Source organism: Saccopteryx bilineata, chromosome 7, assembly GCF_036850765.1.
Source record: "Saccopteryx bilineata isolate mSacBil1 chromosome 7, mSacBil1_pri_phased_curated, whole genome shotgun sequence".
Classification (NCBI taxonomy): domain Eukaryota; kingdom Metazoa; phylum Chordata; class Mammalia; order Chiroptera; family Emballonuridae; genus Saccopteryx; species Saccopteryx bilineata.
The window spans coordinates 25,485,611-25,502,325 of NC_089496.1; the positions used below are offsets into that span (position 1 = coordinate 25,485,611).

The 16,715-nt window shown below is 39.1% G+C and overlaps 1 protein-coding gene across 4 annotated transcripts in view; it reads right to left on the minus strand.

Moving 5' to 3' along the window:
* SGCE (sarcoglycan epsilon) overlaps nucleotides 1-16,521 on the minus strand; it is a 72,503-nt gene extending 55,982 nt beyond the window's left edge. For 2 of the 4 annotated variants that reach the window (XM_066239947.1, XM_066239951.1), the window contains exon 1: nucleotides 16,326-16,472. In XM_066239947.1, coding sequence (XP_066096044.1) covers nucleotides 16,326-16,434 — 109 coding nt within the window. In that variant the 5' untranslated portion in view covers nucleotides 16,435-16,472. Of the gene's footprint in view, nucleotides 1-16,325 lie in introns of all 4 variants that reach the window. The other 2 variants (XM_066239950.1, XM_066239949.1) reach the window with 2 other exon arrangements.
* Nucleotides 16,522-16,715: the final 194 nt, after the last annotated feature.

The following is a 16,715-nucleotide window of genomic DNA, read 5'->3' on the forward strand; positions in this document are numbered from 1 at the left end:
AAAACAAGTGCCATCTAATTATTTAATAGCAAAACATACCAATATGGTTTTGCACAAAAATCATTTGAAAAATCATCCACACTTAGCCAAAATATTTTATGACCATTTTTCTACGGTTACATTACATAAATACTGTTTTAAAATGATTTATGTTAAATGTACTTCATGTTTTTTCAATGTTGTAAGTAAACTGTTATATTAACCACACTGGGACAAGTTTTACAAATGGCAAGCCAGTAACTGGATAAGGGGAAACAATAGGTTAAAAACATAAATTATTTTTAGTTTAAAAAAAGGCATAACTATAGCGAAGGAAAAACACTTTGAAAATAATGGATTAAGAACTAGAGAATCAGAAGTTTTAGAAGATTAGAAAAGCAAAATTTAATTTTTTTCAGATTGACTTTAAAAATCCACACACAACTAAAAAGAAAAAGGAATATTGGAAGCAGACATTTAACTGACTCCCCAAAAGGGATTCAGATTTACAACCTAAACTCACCATGTTCCTTCCCAGCAGCCATTTTTCTGCTGATAATAAAATTGTTGGCCTGTTTGGTCTTCCAGTTAACTGTTCCATTTATGCCATCAGCAGAGCTTAATAAAAAAGCTTTTCAGAATAAAACAGATGTACAAAAAATTACATTAATATTAAATTAAAATGACTCTCATAGATCACCTACTATTAATCGGGATCAGATTCCTTCCAGCCCAGCTAGCTGTTTAATTCAATTCCATAAATATTTGTTTCATGTCAAATACAAGGAATATACGGTGATAGCAGATAAGTAAGACATAGTTCCTGCCCTCTGAGGAGCTTACAATCTACAGGGATTTATAATTCATGTACAGAAATATATATATAATAATGTATATATAATTATCACACATAAATATAGTAGAAAATTACAATAGTGCTACAAAACCACTGAGGGGGAAGCAATTATCTCCAGCTAGGAATGTTGCCATAAGTTTTAAGTGTCTTCTAAATTCACAGCTGAGTTTTGGAAACATTACTCTGGTAGTAACAAAGAGAAATGGGGAAGGGGGTACTAACAGGGGGCTATCTCTGGAATGTCAAGTCAGTCAGCCCATAAATCAGCAGTTGAAGCAGAAGAATGTGAAGGTAGGGCCAGTTCCAAGACATCATGGAGATAATATAATACTTTCCAAACTGCTGGATGGGGCTAACAGAAGAATCAAAAATGGCTTTGAGTTTTTGATCCGAATGACAGAGCAGTGATATATTCGGAACCCCAGCCCCTAAAAAAGGAGTTGGTTTCACAACAAAGATAACAGATTTAATTTGGAATACGTTAAATTTGGGATACCAGGTAGATATCCAGGTGAAACTGCCTACGAGGAAGATAGAAATAGAGCTCTGGTTCACAGGAGAATCTAATGGGGCTTCAGATACAGATCTGAGGTCATCCAGAGAAATGATGGTTGAAGCAAAGCCCCAGTGCAATTCCTTCAAGAGAGCATGCTCTCAGGCAACACGTATTAGGCCCTCATGTACAAAGGACCTGGATAAGATAGACACTTATGCTCTTGACCCATTTGTCTACCATCATACAAACTACCAGTCTTACTGCTTGCTTTCTTATTTTTCATCCTTACTTTTCAGACTTGATATTTGGGTGCCATTTTTCTAACTACAACTTTGGGTTTCCCTTTCTCTGGCATCTCAGGTATGTTTTCTCTGGGTTCAGTCCAAGAATTCCCCCAGGGTGTACGCCATAGTTTTTGTCCTAGCTGCTGGAGCTGAAATACAGCAAGAAGGAATGCACAAAAGTGGGAGGGACAGCTAAGGTAGAAGAATGTGTTAATAAATACATTTACAAGCAAAAGCCAAGGATGATCCAGCAAAGAAATAAGAGACAGGCAGTCACAGAGGTTGGACAACTGAGCCTGAAGTGTCACATATGTCAACAGAAGAGACATCAAGAAGGAGGGTGTGATCAGCATCCTCAAATACTGCCAAAAGGTCAGAGGATGAGAGCTTAGAAAAGATTGCTGGATGTGGAAAATGGGAAGTTACTAGTGACTCCTTTACAGTGGAGTTCTAATAAAGCGGTAAGAGTAGAAGCCAAACTGTAAAAGGTCAAGCTGCAGAGGCAGAAAATACAGTTAATCTTTCAAAAACACTGGCCTGGAATAGAGAAGCAAAGAGATAAAATGATACGTATACTGAAGCACGGAAGATGGAGAAGGGTTGGTTATTTTAGTGCAGGGGAACAGATTTTGTGCGTAAGAAAAAGAAGAGGAGCTTACCTGATGAGAAACTAGAATGGGGGGGCCCAGGTACCTCTCAAGTAAAGAAAATACTCCATGAATCAGAAAGTAGGGACAAGTGAGAACAGAAACATTTGTTGGGGTGCAGGAAGCAATGTTGAAAGGACTCCTCATCTTACTAAATCAGAAACAAAATGTATATTTCCTTTTCAAACTCAATTGTAAGTAAAATTCTGAACTTATACTAAATTATGAAAAATACAAAGTTACCTTCCAAAATGGAAAAAAAAAAGACGCAATTCAAAACCAAAGTTATTAAAAACAAACCAACAAAACCTCAGGCGATCATTTCAATGCTACCTGGGAGTGGAAATCAAAGATCCTACTGCCTCAAGCAGATAAAAGACTTGGTTGGTATTCAATTTTTAAAATATGTAAACTTAAGTTACTAATTTTATATCTACTAAAAGGCCAATCTTACGGCTGATTTGTCTAATAAATGGTTGACTCACTTAATAACGGAGATTATGTCCTTTTAAACCTACATGAGAAATACAGTAGTCATTTCCTAAATAATTTAAACTAAAAATAGGGTCAGAAATGTTCACAGATCTTGTAGCAACATACTGTACTCCCAGGGTTGTGCTGATTACATAAGACTCACCTTTGCAGCTCTCAAAAAATACATACCCGCACATACCCCCCAAAATACATAATAAAAACATCTAAAAACACATACTCATGACTTTACCACGGAAAGTCTAGTTAGGTATGTTATACAATTTCATCAGGTGATTCTTACACACAAGTCTAAACTCTAGAAAGCTGAGAGAAGACCTACAGATCCCAAGGGTATATAGGACATTCAACTGAGTCACATCCTATCCGCCAAATGTAGGGCTGACATTAGACATGAAAACCTCACCCACATTTACCTCCAACTGGCCCAGAGAAGTAGCCAGTTTGGAAGAACAGGTAAGTCACTGTTGGACAGTGGGAAGTTTCAATCTACCAAGAGGAAGCAGCTGACCAAATTCTTCTCTACAACTTTTCAAAGAGAAATGACAAGCAACAGTTAGATTTAAATCTATCCCATCACCTGGTCCTGAGCAAGATGCTTGCATGTATACTGTCTCGCTTAATCCTCACATTACCAACCAAATCTATTAACATGTCTGAAGATTATAGAGGCTTGATCTTAAAAGAGAATGGAGCAAATCCTGCAAGCAGTCAGGATTCTTTAGAATTCTCCACTTTTCCATGGATTGGGGAGTTACCATAAAGAAACAATAGTTTGAGTGTCCAGACAGCACCCCTTTTGTTCCTTCCTTTATTCTAGTCCAGTGGTTCTCAGACAATGTTATGCATGAGAATTACTGTTCAGAGTTATATACACAAAACTGCACATATTGTACTTTTAGAGCAATTTGAAGAAATGACTAGAGTAACTCTATAGGAATTTTGTTTTTAACTCTCGGCTGTTAGAATCTGACTAACCCAGCATGAGATTTAATGCTATTCCACAGCCTTGCCAGGTGAACCAACATGGCGTGGCTCACACTTCCCAGGTCCTACATAAGGGCAGTCTAGTCGGCTTTTACAGGATTCAAAATACCAATGATTGGGGCCTCAACTGTTAACAAATAGAGGCAGGGTAAAATAGTGCAAACACATCCCACAGATATCACTCTGTTTTAAGGTCAACATTGCTTTGATCCCATTCATTTCTTAAAAGTTCATATTGATCCATCTAAAGTCCACTTTGACCACAGAAGACCACAGCCCAATATACCTAAATAAAAGACAAATTTTATGGCTCTACTCACAAGACAACGTCACTAATGGCAAGACAGAATGCCACGGATGGTGTGTCCACTTAAACATTCAAGTCCCACACCTTGGGGGAAAAAAAATCTCACTAACATGAAAATAACCATTTGATTTTAAAAGTGTGGATCCTTGCATTAAAAAAATTACTGTGAACTTAACACTGACAAATGTAGAACACTCACTGAAAACACTACTGAAGTTTGATTTTCATTACAAAAGGGCGGCCCTGGCCGGTTGGCTCAGCGGTACAGCGTCGGCCTAGCGTGCGGAGGACCCGGGTTCGATTCCCGGCCAGGGCACACAGGAGAAGTGCCCATTTGCTTCTCCACCCCTCCGCCGCGCTTTCCTCTCTGTCTTTCTCTTCCCCTCCTGCAGCCAAGGCTCCATTGGAGCAAAGATGGCCTGGGCTCTGGGGATGGCTCTGTGGCCTCTGCCCCAGGCGCTAGAGTGGCTCTGGTCGCAACATGGCGACGCCCAGGATGGGCAGAACATCGCCCCCTGGTGGGCAGAGCTTCGCCCCTGGTGGGCGTGCCGGGTGGATCCCGGTCGGGCGCATGCGGGAGTCTGTCTGACTGTCTCTCCCTGTTTCCAGCTTCAGAAAAATGAAAAAAAAAAAACAAAAAAAAAACAAAAGGGCTATAGCATTTTTTTCTGTGAGTACAAATTTTCTCAGTGAGGATGGGAAAATATGACTTAATTTTTAAAATAGCCTATATATAACTTTCAAGATTAATTCTAATGTGTAGTAAAAAAAAGTCAATCTGTATAGACTGGTTCTTGGACTCTTTTCAAACATAATGGATCATTGGCAAAAATCTTGAAAGGAACTCCACTGTGCTCACGAGTTCATGATAATCTGAGCTGCAATTGTACCTAGGTGTGAGCTTTGCTCTCATCAACACAGAAGCAAAGAATAGCATGCATACTGCGTTTACACAGCCCCGACTAAGAAGACGTTCACAAAATTAGCTGGCATATCAAGTTTATTCGTTTCCTCAATACTCCCTCTCAAAAATCATCAAAGCTGGAAATTAATCCAAAGGTGGCTGGCATGCCTTTAAATTCCCTAGAAACCATAAGGTGCTTAATGTTTGTCTTAAGATTCCATGATTCATTCTGAGTCGTGTGGCAGCATGACTACATTTCATCTGGCCTGGGGCAAGCACTCACTCAAGAGACATTACTCTTTCCCAAACTTGAATAAATTGTGGAGTATTAGAGGAGGAGGAGTTTGCTACTTAATAAAAGCAATTGAAGAGCTATGAATAGTGACTGATTGCTGATGAGCTAATCAGAACGTCAAGGGATAGAAATAAATAATAACTCACCCCAACATCATTGTCCAAGTAAACAGCAGGATATGCCAAATGAAATGTAATGTGATTAACACACTCATCTTAGAATCAAGGTGAGTCCACTGCTTTGTTTCTATTCAGGTTTTACTGGAAGGGGACCCTCACTTTTTTTTATAAATTGGATGCACCCCCTCCCCTATATCATTCCCTTGCTCTCTAGATTTTCTCTTCCCTTCCTTTATCAACTATCCACAATACTTTTTAAACTGTCTCATTATCTTTCTATTTTTCTCTACTACAAATTGCTAGCTGACATTGTTACTAGCTACCATGTTTTAGGTGCTAAGTGTGAAGCATCACACTAAGGGTGCTAGACATATTAACTAATTTAATCCTCTGTTATCAGTTTTGCAAAGTAGGTATTTATCAGTGACATTTTACAATGAAGATAAGAAACGTCTTAGGAAATTATGCAGATTATCCCAGGTCGTTAGTTAAGGAAACGGCAGAGTTGGATTTTGAACCCATATCTTGACTGACTTCACAGTTCGTGTCATCTCCTCATTATCCGACCCCTACATGGTTAAATGGAAAAGCAATTTGTAAACTATATATTTTAATGTAATATGAGATGTTTATTATTATTACTAGTAGGTCATCTTCCATTTGTTTTTCTTTTCAGAAAAAATAAGTTTCCTCTGACTGCTGGATTAGAAATAGCTAGCAAGGGGGCAGTGACATGGAAATTAATTCCATGCCCTAAGTACACATGTGCACCACACACACGCGCGCGCACACACACACATCCCTCATTAAAAGGAGATGAAAACGTTAGTTGGAACCTATGGAGAAAAAAAAGGATTTACTGAGGAGAACTCTTCACCCCGACCTCTAAAGGGAGTCAGGGGAAGATATTCCTCAAAGAAGTGCAATAGCAAGACTTTAAATCAAGAATGCAAGAGTAAGAAGCCACCAAAGTTTGTTAAAACAGATGATCCTGGCAAGGCATAACATAAGTAACTATTTAATACAATGAAAAGTTATTAGAATTTTATAATTTTATCACAAGCTAGGTAAGAAAGGAGGCTTCCGGGTGAAATAAAATTGGAGTTCAGAAAAATAGTGTTTAACATGAGTCTCTGGACGCAGCGTCTGGGTTCAATCCCAATTTCTGCCCATTGGGCAAGTTATTCAGTGTACCTCAGACTCTCCCTCTGGTAGGGACAGAACAGTGCCCACTTCACAGTATTAAACAAGATAGCACACGTAAAACCCTTAGAAGAGTGCTTAGCACAGTATTAAACAAGATAACACACGTAAAACCTTTAGAAACTGTGAGCTATTATTCCATTTAATCTTTGACTAGTATAAAAAATTTTACACTTCTTTGTATGTTCAAATGAAAAACGCTGTTACTACAGTTGGCATAACAAAATATAACACTCTTCTTTTTTCTCATGGATGTAACGCATAAAAAATGATAATATTTCTAAGGCAGCGTGGAGTAAACACTCGAAGCATTTAGCTTTGTTTAGAGCAAAGTCAATGGCTCAGGGGCTCCAAACATCCCAAACTCCACATGGCCTCCGGGCCAGCCTCTCAAGGCTGAAAAGATGGGATTTTAGGTCTTCTTAATTTAGTATTGGCCAAGGCAGATCGGTTGAGAGCTGCAGTTTAACCCTTTCGAAGAAAGCCAGATGTAATAAGAAGTGAGTTATACTGCTATTTGTACCATCGGACTTCCATAATCTCAGGTGTTTATTCTGAAGAAATAATGCAACAAAAGCAAAATGATATGAGCACAAAATTCAACTTTTCATTACACATATTAAAATTGAGAAGGAAAGGAGTTTAACGGCAAAGGGAGAGTTACCTACTTCTCTTGGTAATTTTACTCTTTTGCACAAATATCCCAACTAAGGCATATACAGAATTACTGGGTTTCCACTGCTCGGAAATTATACTATCTGTATTTTATTTCAGAAATATTAGATCTGTAAGAAGCACTAGTGGGACCCATACAAAAAGGGTACATAATATATGCACCCCTATAATGTAATGTCCTCATTGGCAAAACGTTGCACTGTTTTGCAATTAATAAAATTAGTGAAAGCCAAATGACAAAACAGTGTGTAAACTATGTGAAATCCAGCGTAACAGTGTAATCTAGTGGAAGATTAAAAGGCAAAGCAAAGCAAAGCGTAAGAGCTACTGGGTTAAGGAAGCAAAACTGTAGGGGGAAAAATTTGTTTGAAATAAAAAAAAAATCATAATGCTTATAAGATTTTTCAATTAAGCAAACTCTGAAAGAGAAATACTCTCATCTTGACTGTTTACTTGAAACTACCATTAATTTTCTTTTTTATAGAAGCCACACATTCGCATTGTAATTCATTCAAACAGTATAACCAGGGGGGTATAAATATGAAAGCTCCCTTTCATGTATCTATTGCCATCCCTCTAATACTGCTCTCAATAGTCTCTGCACCTTTCCATATTCTTTGTATATGCAAATATGCTTATACATATTTACATATAAACACACATTCTTTTTTACATATTGTGATCACGATTTTTTCACTTAGCATATCTCTTGCACATGTCTGCATGATACCACATTTTAAGGTAGCATAGCTTTTACATTATGTGGCTCAATCGCAATTTCTTTTTTATGAGCACCTTACACTCAGCCTGTCCACACTAGGAGTCCTGATCTTTCCCTTACAGTGGTCCCCCTCCAGCAGTCCTCATTCTGTGAATGGCACTGCCACAAGTCCTCACGGATGTGAACAGAAATTTAGAAATCACCCTTGACACCTCTTCCAGCCCAGATTCAATCCATGACCCCCTCCTGTTGCTATTTACTTTTCAAAAAGCCCCTCCTATCACCATCACCCCATCCTCACCCAAGCCCAAGAGGTCACTATTGCTAGCCTGGATTACGAAAGAATCCTTGGAGCCGGTCTGTTGCAATCTATTCTGACCCTTTCGACCATTCCTGCACAAAACAGCCGAAGTGCTCTATTTGAAATGCGAATGTGATCGTGTCCTGTTTAAACCCTTCCAAAGATTTTCCAGAGGTTTTAGGTAAAAGATTACACTCCTTTAAGTGGTTTAATGGGTCCCGCAAAATGTGTTCCCCTACCTCCTTTCTAGCCTTCTTTCATATTGTGCTTCCCCTTCCCTCCCGGTCCAACTTCACTGGACTTCTTCCAGCACCTTTTACTTGCCCTGTCAACGTGTCCTGGGGCCTCCACAGAGCTCCTTCTTTTCCGTCAAATATACCTTTCCTCTTTACCTCACTAACATTTACTCATCCTTCAGCCCAAAGTACTTCTTCAGAAGAGCCTTCCTTAATCCCTGTCTGGCTAAATCTCCAACTCAGAAATTCTTGTAGCGTTTGTAGCACTTATTGTAGCTCTTAGGGCACATTTCTACGTGTGATTATTTGATTAATCTTTGTCAACCCCAATAATGCAAATGTTCCGTAACGGGAGAGACCGCGTATTCCCTGGCAGCTCCCACGGAATCTCAAAATCAGGCGACATTAAAAAAAAAGAATAAAAGAATTATTACTTAGTAAAGATGACCACTAATGTGTCTAGTTATTCATTATTACCATCAAGGCTACAGTAAACATCCTTATACTTTTCTCTTTGAGCACTTTTACAGATACATCTATAAGCTAAACTCCCAGAAGTAAACCGGCTAGACAAAAAATCACATTCATTTCAAATTTCGATAAGCACATGTAGCAACCTGTTCGGTTTCCACTTCTGCAGTACTGGTCTTTGATTAGAATCAACTCTATTAACTACAGAAAATGAAAGATGTTAAAGGTGCTACACTGATTATTTCACAGGAGAGAAAAACCAATGTCATTTTAGAGCTTAATGAGAAACACCAATTTCCTAAAGAGAAAAAAAAATAACCTTGGGCTATTTTTTTTTCCTTCTGCATTCCAAGGTAAAACATCAACTTTACTTCTATTGCCTATTGCTGAAGAAATAGGGAACTAAAATATTTCAGTTAACTACTATAGTAAAACTAACTGTGATCCCTGCTTTCAAATTCTCAGGGAACCCCAAATCTCCATAATAATCGAAGGGGTGAGCAGATGAATGAGTGAAAAGCTGAAGAATGGAAAAGAATTTACACCAGAGCTGCCTAACTCCTAAACATTTTTGAAATGAGCGGCTTCGTTTGTCAGAAAAGAAAAAGTCTGTCTTCCATGTCACAACAGATGCCGTGGCGACTCCCGGGGTACAGAATGCCGGAGATCTATTCTACAAGTCTGATTAGTCCAAGGCAATTAAGCAGAAAGTGAGACGTGCTAAAGATGAGCGCTTTTTAAAATAACAAAACACACTGAAATCTCTATGGCATCAATAGTGCGTATAAATTTTCAGATGAAGATACAAAAAAAAAAAAAAATCCTATCAAAGTAACCCGGGGAGAGCACTTTAGCTTGACTAACGTATTGTTTTTTTGAGAATGCAACACTAATAATCATGCCAGTAACTCATGTTTTGAGGCTCCTATTCATTTCTGAAATGTGTTCTCGAAATTTTAGAATTTAAACATTGGGAATCACACACTTCCCAAACCGAGGAGCAGGAGCAAGCATTGCATTCAAGGAATTGCAAGTAGCCACCTGTGGATCAGGTGAGCCAGCAAGTACAAGCTAGAAGCTCATCTCTGAGCCTTTCTCTCTCGGAAATAGGAGCTCAGCCCAGGACCGCCTGTAGCATCTTCAGCAGGGAAGCCAGCCATCAGAAGTTGCCCTGCGAACTCCTACAGTACCACAAAAGTGCACGGCCCTTCTATAAAAGATAGAGAAAATAAGCACACACTTATTTCAACATGAAAAATATACTTTACACAGAGGCCATATTTCTGACCTAACTATTTGGGTAGAGGATCAAAGTTCTGGAGTGTGGAGGGAAGAGATAGGAGTAAAAGAAACAGGAAAAAGTGGGTTTAAAGAGACAACTGAAGAATGTTCTCTTCTTTCCTCACATCTCTCACGGGCAGCCCCTTAGTTTTCAAGGCTCAGTGTACAAAATGGTTCTGTGAGGTCAGAAGCATTCCAGGTTATCACTTCTCAGGAGTGGGATACTCCACAAACTAATTTTGAGCCATCACATTTTCAAAGTTAGATTCGGTAATCAAAAGGAACAATCAATAACCAGGTGGAGAGGAAAGAAAAATCTGCCCAAGACCTGTCTGAGACACTGAGAACGTGCCTGAGGCAGCCAGAAACCAGGCGAAACTGGAATAAAAGTGCAAAGAGCACAGTGTCAGAAACTACTTTTGATTGACAGGTTTTATTTTCTATTGAAAATAAAGCAAACAATTTGAAGTATTGCAAGACTATGTAAGGGTGGTGAGGGGCTACAGAAGGAAGAATTGCCCCCCATGTTCCCCTGGGTCAAAGGACCCACCAGCCCAGGGCTGAGATGTCCTGGACCAGCAGCCAGCAGCGACCTGCCCCCCTCATCCCTGGGTACTCCCAGCATCTGTGGCCACTCCACCCAAGAAGCCTGCCCCGGGCAAGCTAGAAACCCCGGGGAATGAGTCCCTCTAGAAAGCAAGTGAAGGCCAGGACGCTTTGCACAGGGGTGAAAAAAAGAAAGAAACCTTTAATTCTCTTCTCAAATTGTCATGTTTGAAAAGGAATGAGAGGGGAGGGAGGAATGTGCTCAATTGCCCTGTTGCAGCAATTTTCAAGTTGTAAGAGATCAACTTGCAACACACAGGTCTATTCTTTTTAGACAGTTTATGGAGGGGGGAAAAAAATAAAATGTTTCCATCACAAGTATCTTTGCTGTCCTATGTTAAAATGTTATCGCGGCCTTCAAATTAAATATTTGTTGCAAGAAAGGTGACTATTTCTGATATTTTAAAAGAATAGAGCAAGTCGAGATGTTTAGTTGTTTCTCTCCCTGAACTGCACTGTTAGGAAGGTCTCAAGTAGAGTTCCATCTCCACCTTTCACCCACTGATACTAGCTCAGCTTTCTGAGGCAAACAGAAGAGTTCATGTGTACTTTCAGTCTTCAAGCTAAACACTTCCAGACCCTTTGAGGATCGCTCCGATGGTAGGATTGCCAGACCCCTCAGCATCCTCACGGTCTGCTCTGGAAGCTGTCTAATTTGTCAACATCTCTCTTTAAATGTGACAGGCAGAAATGGACACAATACTACAGATGTGGTTAATCTGAGCAGGGTACTATTAATTTCTGTGACTATATGGACACTATACTATCACCAGAAGCTAAATTTAATTTTTATTTTTTTGCAGCCACATCATGCTGCTGGTTCATATTAACCTTTTTCCTCAGAAATTGCCACCATATAATATCACCTCCATCCTCACAGTTCAGTGAATTATGATACATTTACTAGTATAAAATATCTTTTTGCACAGCACTGCAGCCTTTTTAAACCTTATTAACTCTAAGTTCCGTTATCTATTTCTAATCCCTTTTCAAGTCATCTATGGATTTTAAAGCAAGCACCCTTCATCAAAGTCATTCACAAAAATGTTGGAGAAGAACAAGGCAACGGAGGTCGAGCCTTCACAAGGGACCACTCCGAGACCCAAACTCAGTAACCCACACACCTGACAGGTGCTGGCAGCCGCTCACGCTCACGAAGCAATCCTGCAAATCTACACACCAGTTCACACACAATAGTATCTTAAAGCCTTGACAAACGCATTGTTGAAAGAAAATTCACTTATCTTTCCAAAGTGTAAAAAAGAGTCTACCCCTATTAAAATTATAGTCATGTAAAAATATACATGCACATGCTGACATCATACCAGAAAGGTCGGAGCATCAGCACAAATGCTCTCATGCCAGACTGCGGAGACTGTTTTTTTATTCAATGCTGCCTTTGTTATAGTTACATTGTTTTAAAAATTAAAGACCCGGGAATTTTGCTTATAGGGCATTTTGCTTGGAGACAGTTCATGTGAAACAGCTTTAAGAGATTGAGGCTCTATCTGATCCCACCAACCTGAAAACCCTAATAATCTGAAAAACAGTCATTTCAAAGAGACTTGTTGATTCTTAGAAACACCAGCTGCTTTAGGCTTAATACTTCTGGAAATCAGGGAGATAGCAGACTGGATCCTGAAGGTCAGAAAAAGACTGGATGTTTTTGTGTCTGTCTGTCTGTCTGTCTGTCATGTCCGTCTGTCTCTGCTCGATGCAAAAGATGGAAAGAAAAACAGAATCATCATGTTAATATTTCTCAGGAGATCCTGATTAAAACAGAGCCCCAGCTCAAGATTCTCTAACGGACACACATCATCTGTGTATCTAGAGTCCCTTTTAATATTGAGTAGAATCTGCAATAGAATTTACACTGGTGTTTAAAAACTAACGTAAGGGTGAGTTGACAGAAAAGGGGTCTGACAGAGTGACTGTGGTCAGTTAGTAAAGAAAAAGGAACAAAGTGGTCATTTTGGAGAAAATGTGATCTATAAATACTGTACTCATTAGAATCCCAAACAATTTTAATATTTGATTGAGAACATGTCAGGGTTTCTTCACTATTTCAGTATTTGGTGAGAGCCTGGTTTTCAGCAGTGGAAAACCAGTTAGAAACTGTATACATGTTGTCATTATTTCTTTGAAGCTGTCTCTCACCAGTATTTTTCATTAGAGACAAGTGAAAATTCCACACAGCATGGAAATACAATTTGTCAACTATACTAAAATTAAAGCTAAATATATGAGGTAAATCAACAGCTATTGCATTATAAGAGCTATGGCTCTTATAATAAATGAATAAAATGATCAAATACTAAGGTCAGTTAATATATGACCACTGAAAATTTTACTTTGCTTAGAAATAAATTTTTCCCCCTGTATTGAAAGTTAAGCCAAATGTATGTGGTAAATCAGAAGGCTCATAGATCCAAATAGCAAATTGTCATTTAAAGTAGATAAACTGTCCAACTAGAAAGGCTGGGTATAATTTGACAAATGAAAATTCCACTTTGTTTTGAAATACAATTTTCCCACTATCAGAGAAATTAAGCTAAATATATGAAGTATATCAACAGCTTCACAAATAAATGGCAAATTATCATAAAATAGATAAAATGTCCAAATAGAGTGTCTAGTTATTATTGAGAGGTGAAAATCTCACTTTGTTTTGAAATACAATTTTCCCACTAAACTAGAAGTTAAATATAGGTGGTAAATCACCAGCTTCATAAATCTGCAGTATATTCTCATTAAGATGGATGAAAATGTTCAAATACAATCCCAGTTATTATTGATAAAACAGATAATGCATGTTAGCAACTCTTTTTTACTTTACATATAATCTTGTGCAAATAGATATGAAACAGTCCATATTGGGAACACATATCTGAGAAAATCCAAAATTCATTTATGATTCTAAATGTCAAAAAAAGTGTTTAAAATTGTTTATTAATTTTTGGGGTAGCTTTTAATGTTGTTTTGATGCTATAGATAACACAAAAAATGTAATCTAAAGTATTATCTATTAACCTGTTTTTGTTTTTATTTTGAATTACTTGTTGTTTTAGATTAAAAAAGGTTAATCAAAACTACTTATCTACTGATGTTGGTTTTTTTCCCCTGAAAATTCTATTTCTCAGGCAAAGAAAAATTATTTCATATGTAGAGGAATAAACACAAGGAAATATACCAAAATGATAACTATATATGTATATGTCAGAACAGTGAAATCAGAGAAAATTCTCAGTTCTTTGGTTATAAATCTTATGTACTAGTGTACATTTAACATTTAAATTAGAAAAGGTAATATTTCATTTTTGAAAAGTCTCTGAATATGTAATGTTATTTGACAGTTAAGTCTCCTTGGAAAGAAAATAATAGAGAAAAATTAATTTGATCCAATTTTTAATTTTAGAAATTATAAAAATGCAACTCTCTGAAAAATTTATATTAGTTAGGTACATATATATGATAGAGAAAGTCTAAAAAAGTAAACTCCATAATGTTCACTGCGGTTATCTTAGAATGAAGAGGTTACAGGTGATCTTGATTTTCTTCCTTTTTTTTTTTTTTTTTTCAGGTTTCTGGAGTATTTTCCCCTGAATTTTGTGCAATGAATAGAAATTACTTATTATGATAAAAATAATACTAAAGCTTTTCCTTTTAATATAAAAAAACCTGGATAACATTTTGAAATAAAAAATCAATTGGTTCAAATTTGTTCAAACTTCTAAAGTCTTGGGACAATTTTCAAACTTGAAATTTCCTTACCATCTATACTGATTTTTAATTTCACTTTTTAGAAAAGACTATTAGTTAACAACTAGGTGAAGTAACTTTTCTGGATTAAAATAAAGCTAAGAATTTGAGAGTCCGGTGGTCAACGTAACAGTACTCCAGCAAACATAAGAAATCCTGAAATTCCTCTATCTCACAGAAAAGGGTATACATCCTAAAGATTAAAAGGCACTTCTAAAAAGAATAATTGTGTTCCCCCAAGTTCCTAGAAAAACATCTTTCATTGTTAGAAATCTGCATTTCATTCATTCATATATCTAATGGTCAATATATTATTTGACAAAAAAGTAAAATCTCAGTAATGTGCTACAGTTTTGTTTATTCCTACAAAGGCTCGCTTTAAGTACAATCTCTGCCACCCTGTCATCTATCGAGAGTAAATTTTTATTTATCCTTCCGTATAATCTATTGCAATATTACTAAAATATGCTTAATTTTAGCCTTCAAATTCAAATGTGTCTCAGCCGTTTAAGGAACCTTACTCAGCTGTAAATAATTTGTTTTTCCATTTTAACTTAAACTTCTTTTACTCAGATTATCAACAACAGATTGTCCCTTTTCTCAGCGCCTAACACTTTGGGGCGCTTAAATGGAAATCCGCGCTAAGGTTTTTTATTCAAAGTATCCTTCCTCATCAGTGTTTTACATGAGTCTTGTAACTCAGTGCAGTTTTCTCTAAGGTAGAATGTTAAGTTTATACGTAGAGATACACACAAATATTTGTGGCTCAATCTCGGCAACGCGCCTGAAAGGATTAACATGAGGTTGCCGTGACTAAATGTATTCATTCTCCTTACAAGATTTACAAAAATCTAACGTTGCAGGGAAAGCTACGAAACCCTCCCTCGTAATCACCACCAAAGGGCTGTGGCTGCGAGCCTCCGAAGCCCGCCAAGCGCATTGGAGGCATTCACAGCTGCTTTTAATTGTTTTTGCTTTCTTGAAATAGTGCACTTGGTGGGGCAAATGGTGCCGTTTGCAGCGTCTCTAGCCCCAGCCGGGGTTAACCCTGACTTGGATTCCTACTTAGTTCCAGCATTTCGTGATGCCGCTTCCCTGATCCATAAAACCTAGGACAAACGAGATATCCGCCGCCGAGAAATGCGCTTAGTAAGGGGGGGGGGGGGGATTAGATGTTTCAAATACACATTTTTCTGTTCTCTCCAGATTAGACTCAAGAAAAGGACAAAAAAAAATGTGTTTGGGTAGAGGGGGACACAGCTTGACACCCATTTCCTATGGCTCGCATCTGGGCCGCAGAGCCACATTGGTAGGGTAAAGAGCCCCCCAGAAAAAAGTGGCAACGACCCCCTGTTCTTTGCTACAGGAATCGGGGGATGTCCACCACCGAAGCTGGAGATGAGGGGTGGAGGTGGGGGACAGTGTTGGGAATGGAATTGGGAGATAAAATTTCTGCGTTCTCTGGGCAGGGAGGGGCCCGCGGGGGCGCGCAGAAAAAAGAAGGGCCAGGGGTCAAGCCTGGGAAGCTACACAGAAGGGCCGGAAGTGGGGTGCAGGGAGACATGGACGAAGGGTGCAGTGGGGCCCAAGGCAGCAAGAGGGGCTGACGCCCAGAAAATCCACCCGGGTACCCAAAACCTGGGTGGGGGATGGGAAGGCGGAGGCCTGTTGGCCTTGGTACCTCCTGTCGCGCGCAGGCCACTAACCTGTCAGCAAGAAGGTGCCAGTGGTTGAGGGGCTCATCCTGCGTGTCCCCCGACCCTGTCCTGTCCAAGCAAGAGGGTCGCCCAGCTCCCACCACCGTGAAAACTGCATTCTTGGCCTGACTAGGCCGACAGTCCTCGATTCTCCCCTCCCCTCCCTTTCTTCTTTCCTTCCAGCTCGGCCAGTTCAACATCAGCATCCTGCACCCCCTCCTTAATCCCGTGCTCCCTCTAGCGGCGGGCCAGTGAAGCGAGGCATCGCGCCCACCCCCATCCCTCCCGCTCTCCCGCCCTCCCGCCCCCGCACCCCCCTCCGCCCCCCTAGCCCGCAGAGCACGCTGGGATTTGGTGCCCCCCTTCTCTGTTCAGCCTATATAAGGCTGCCAGTCGCCG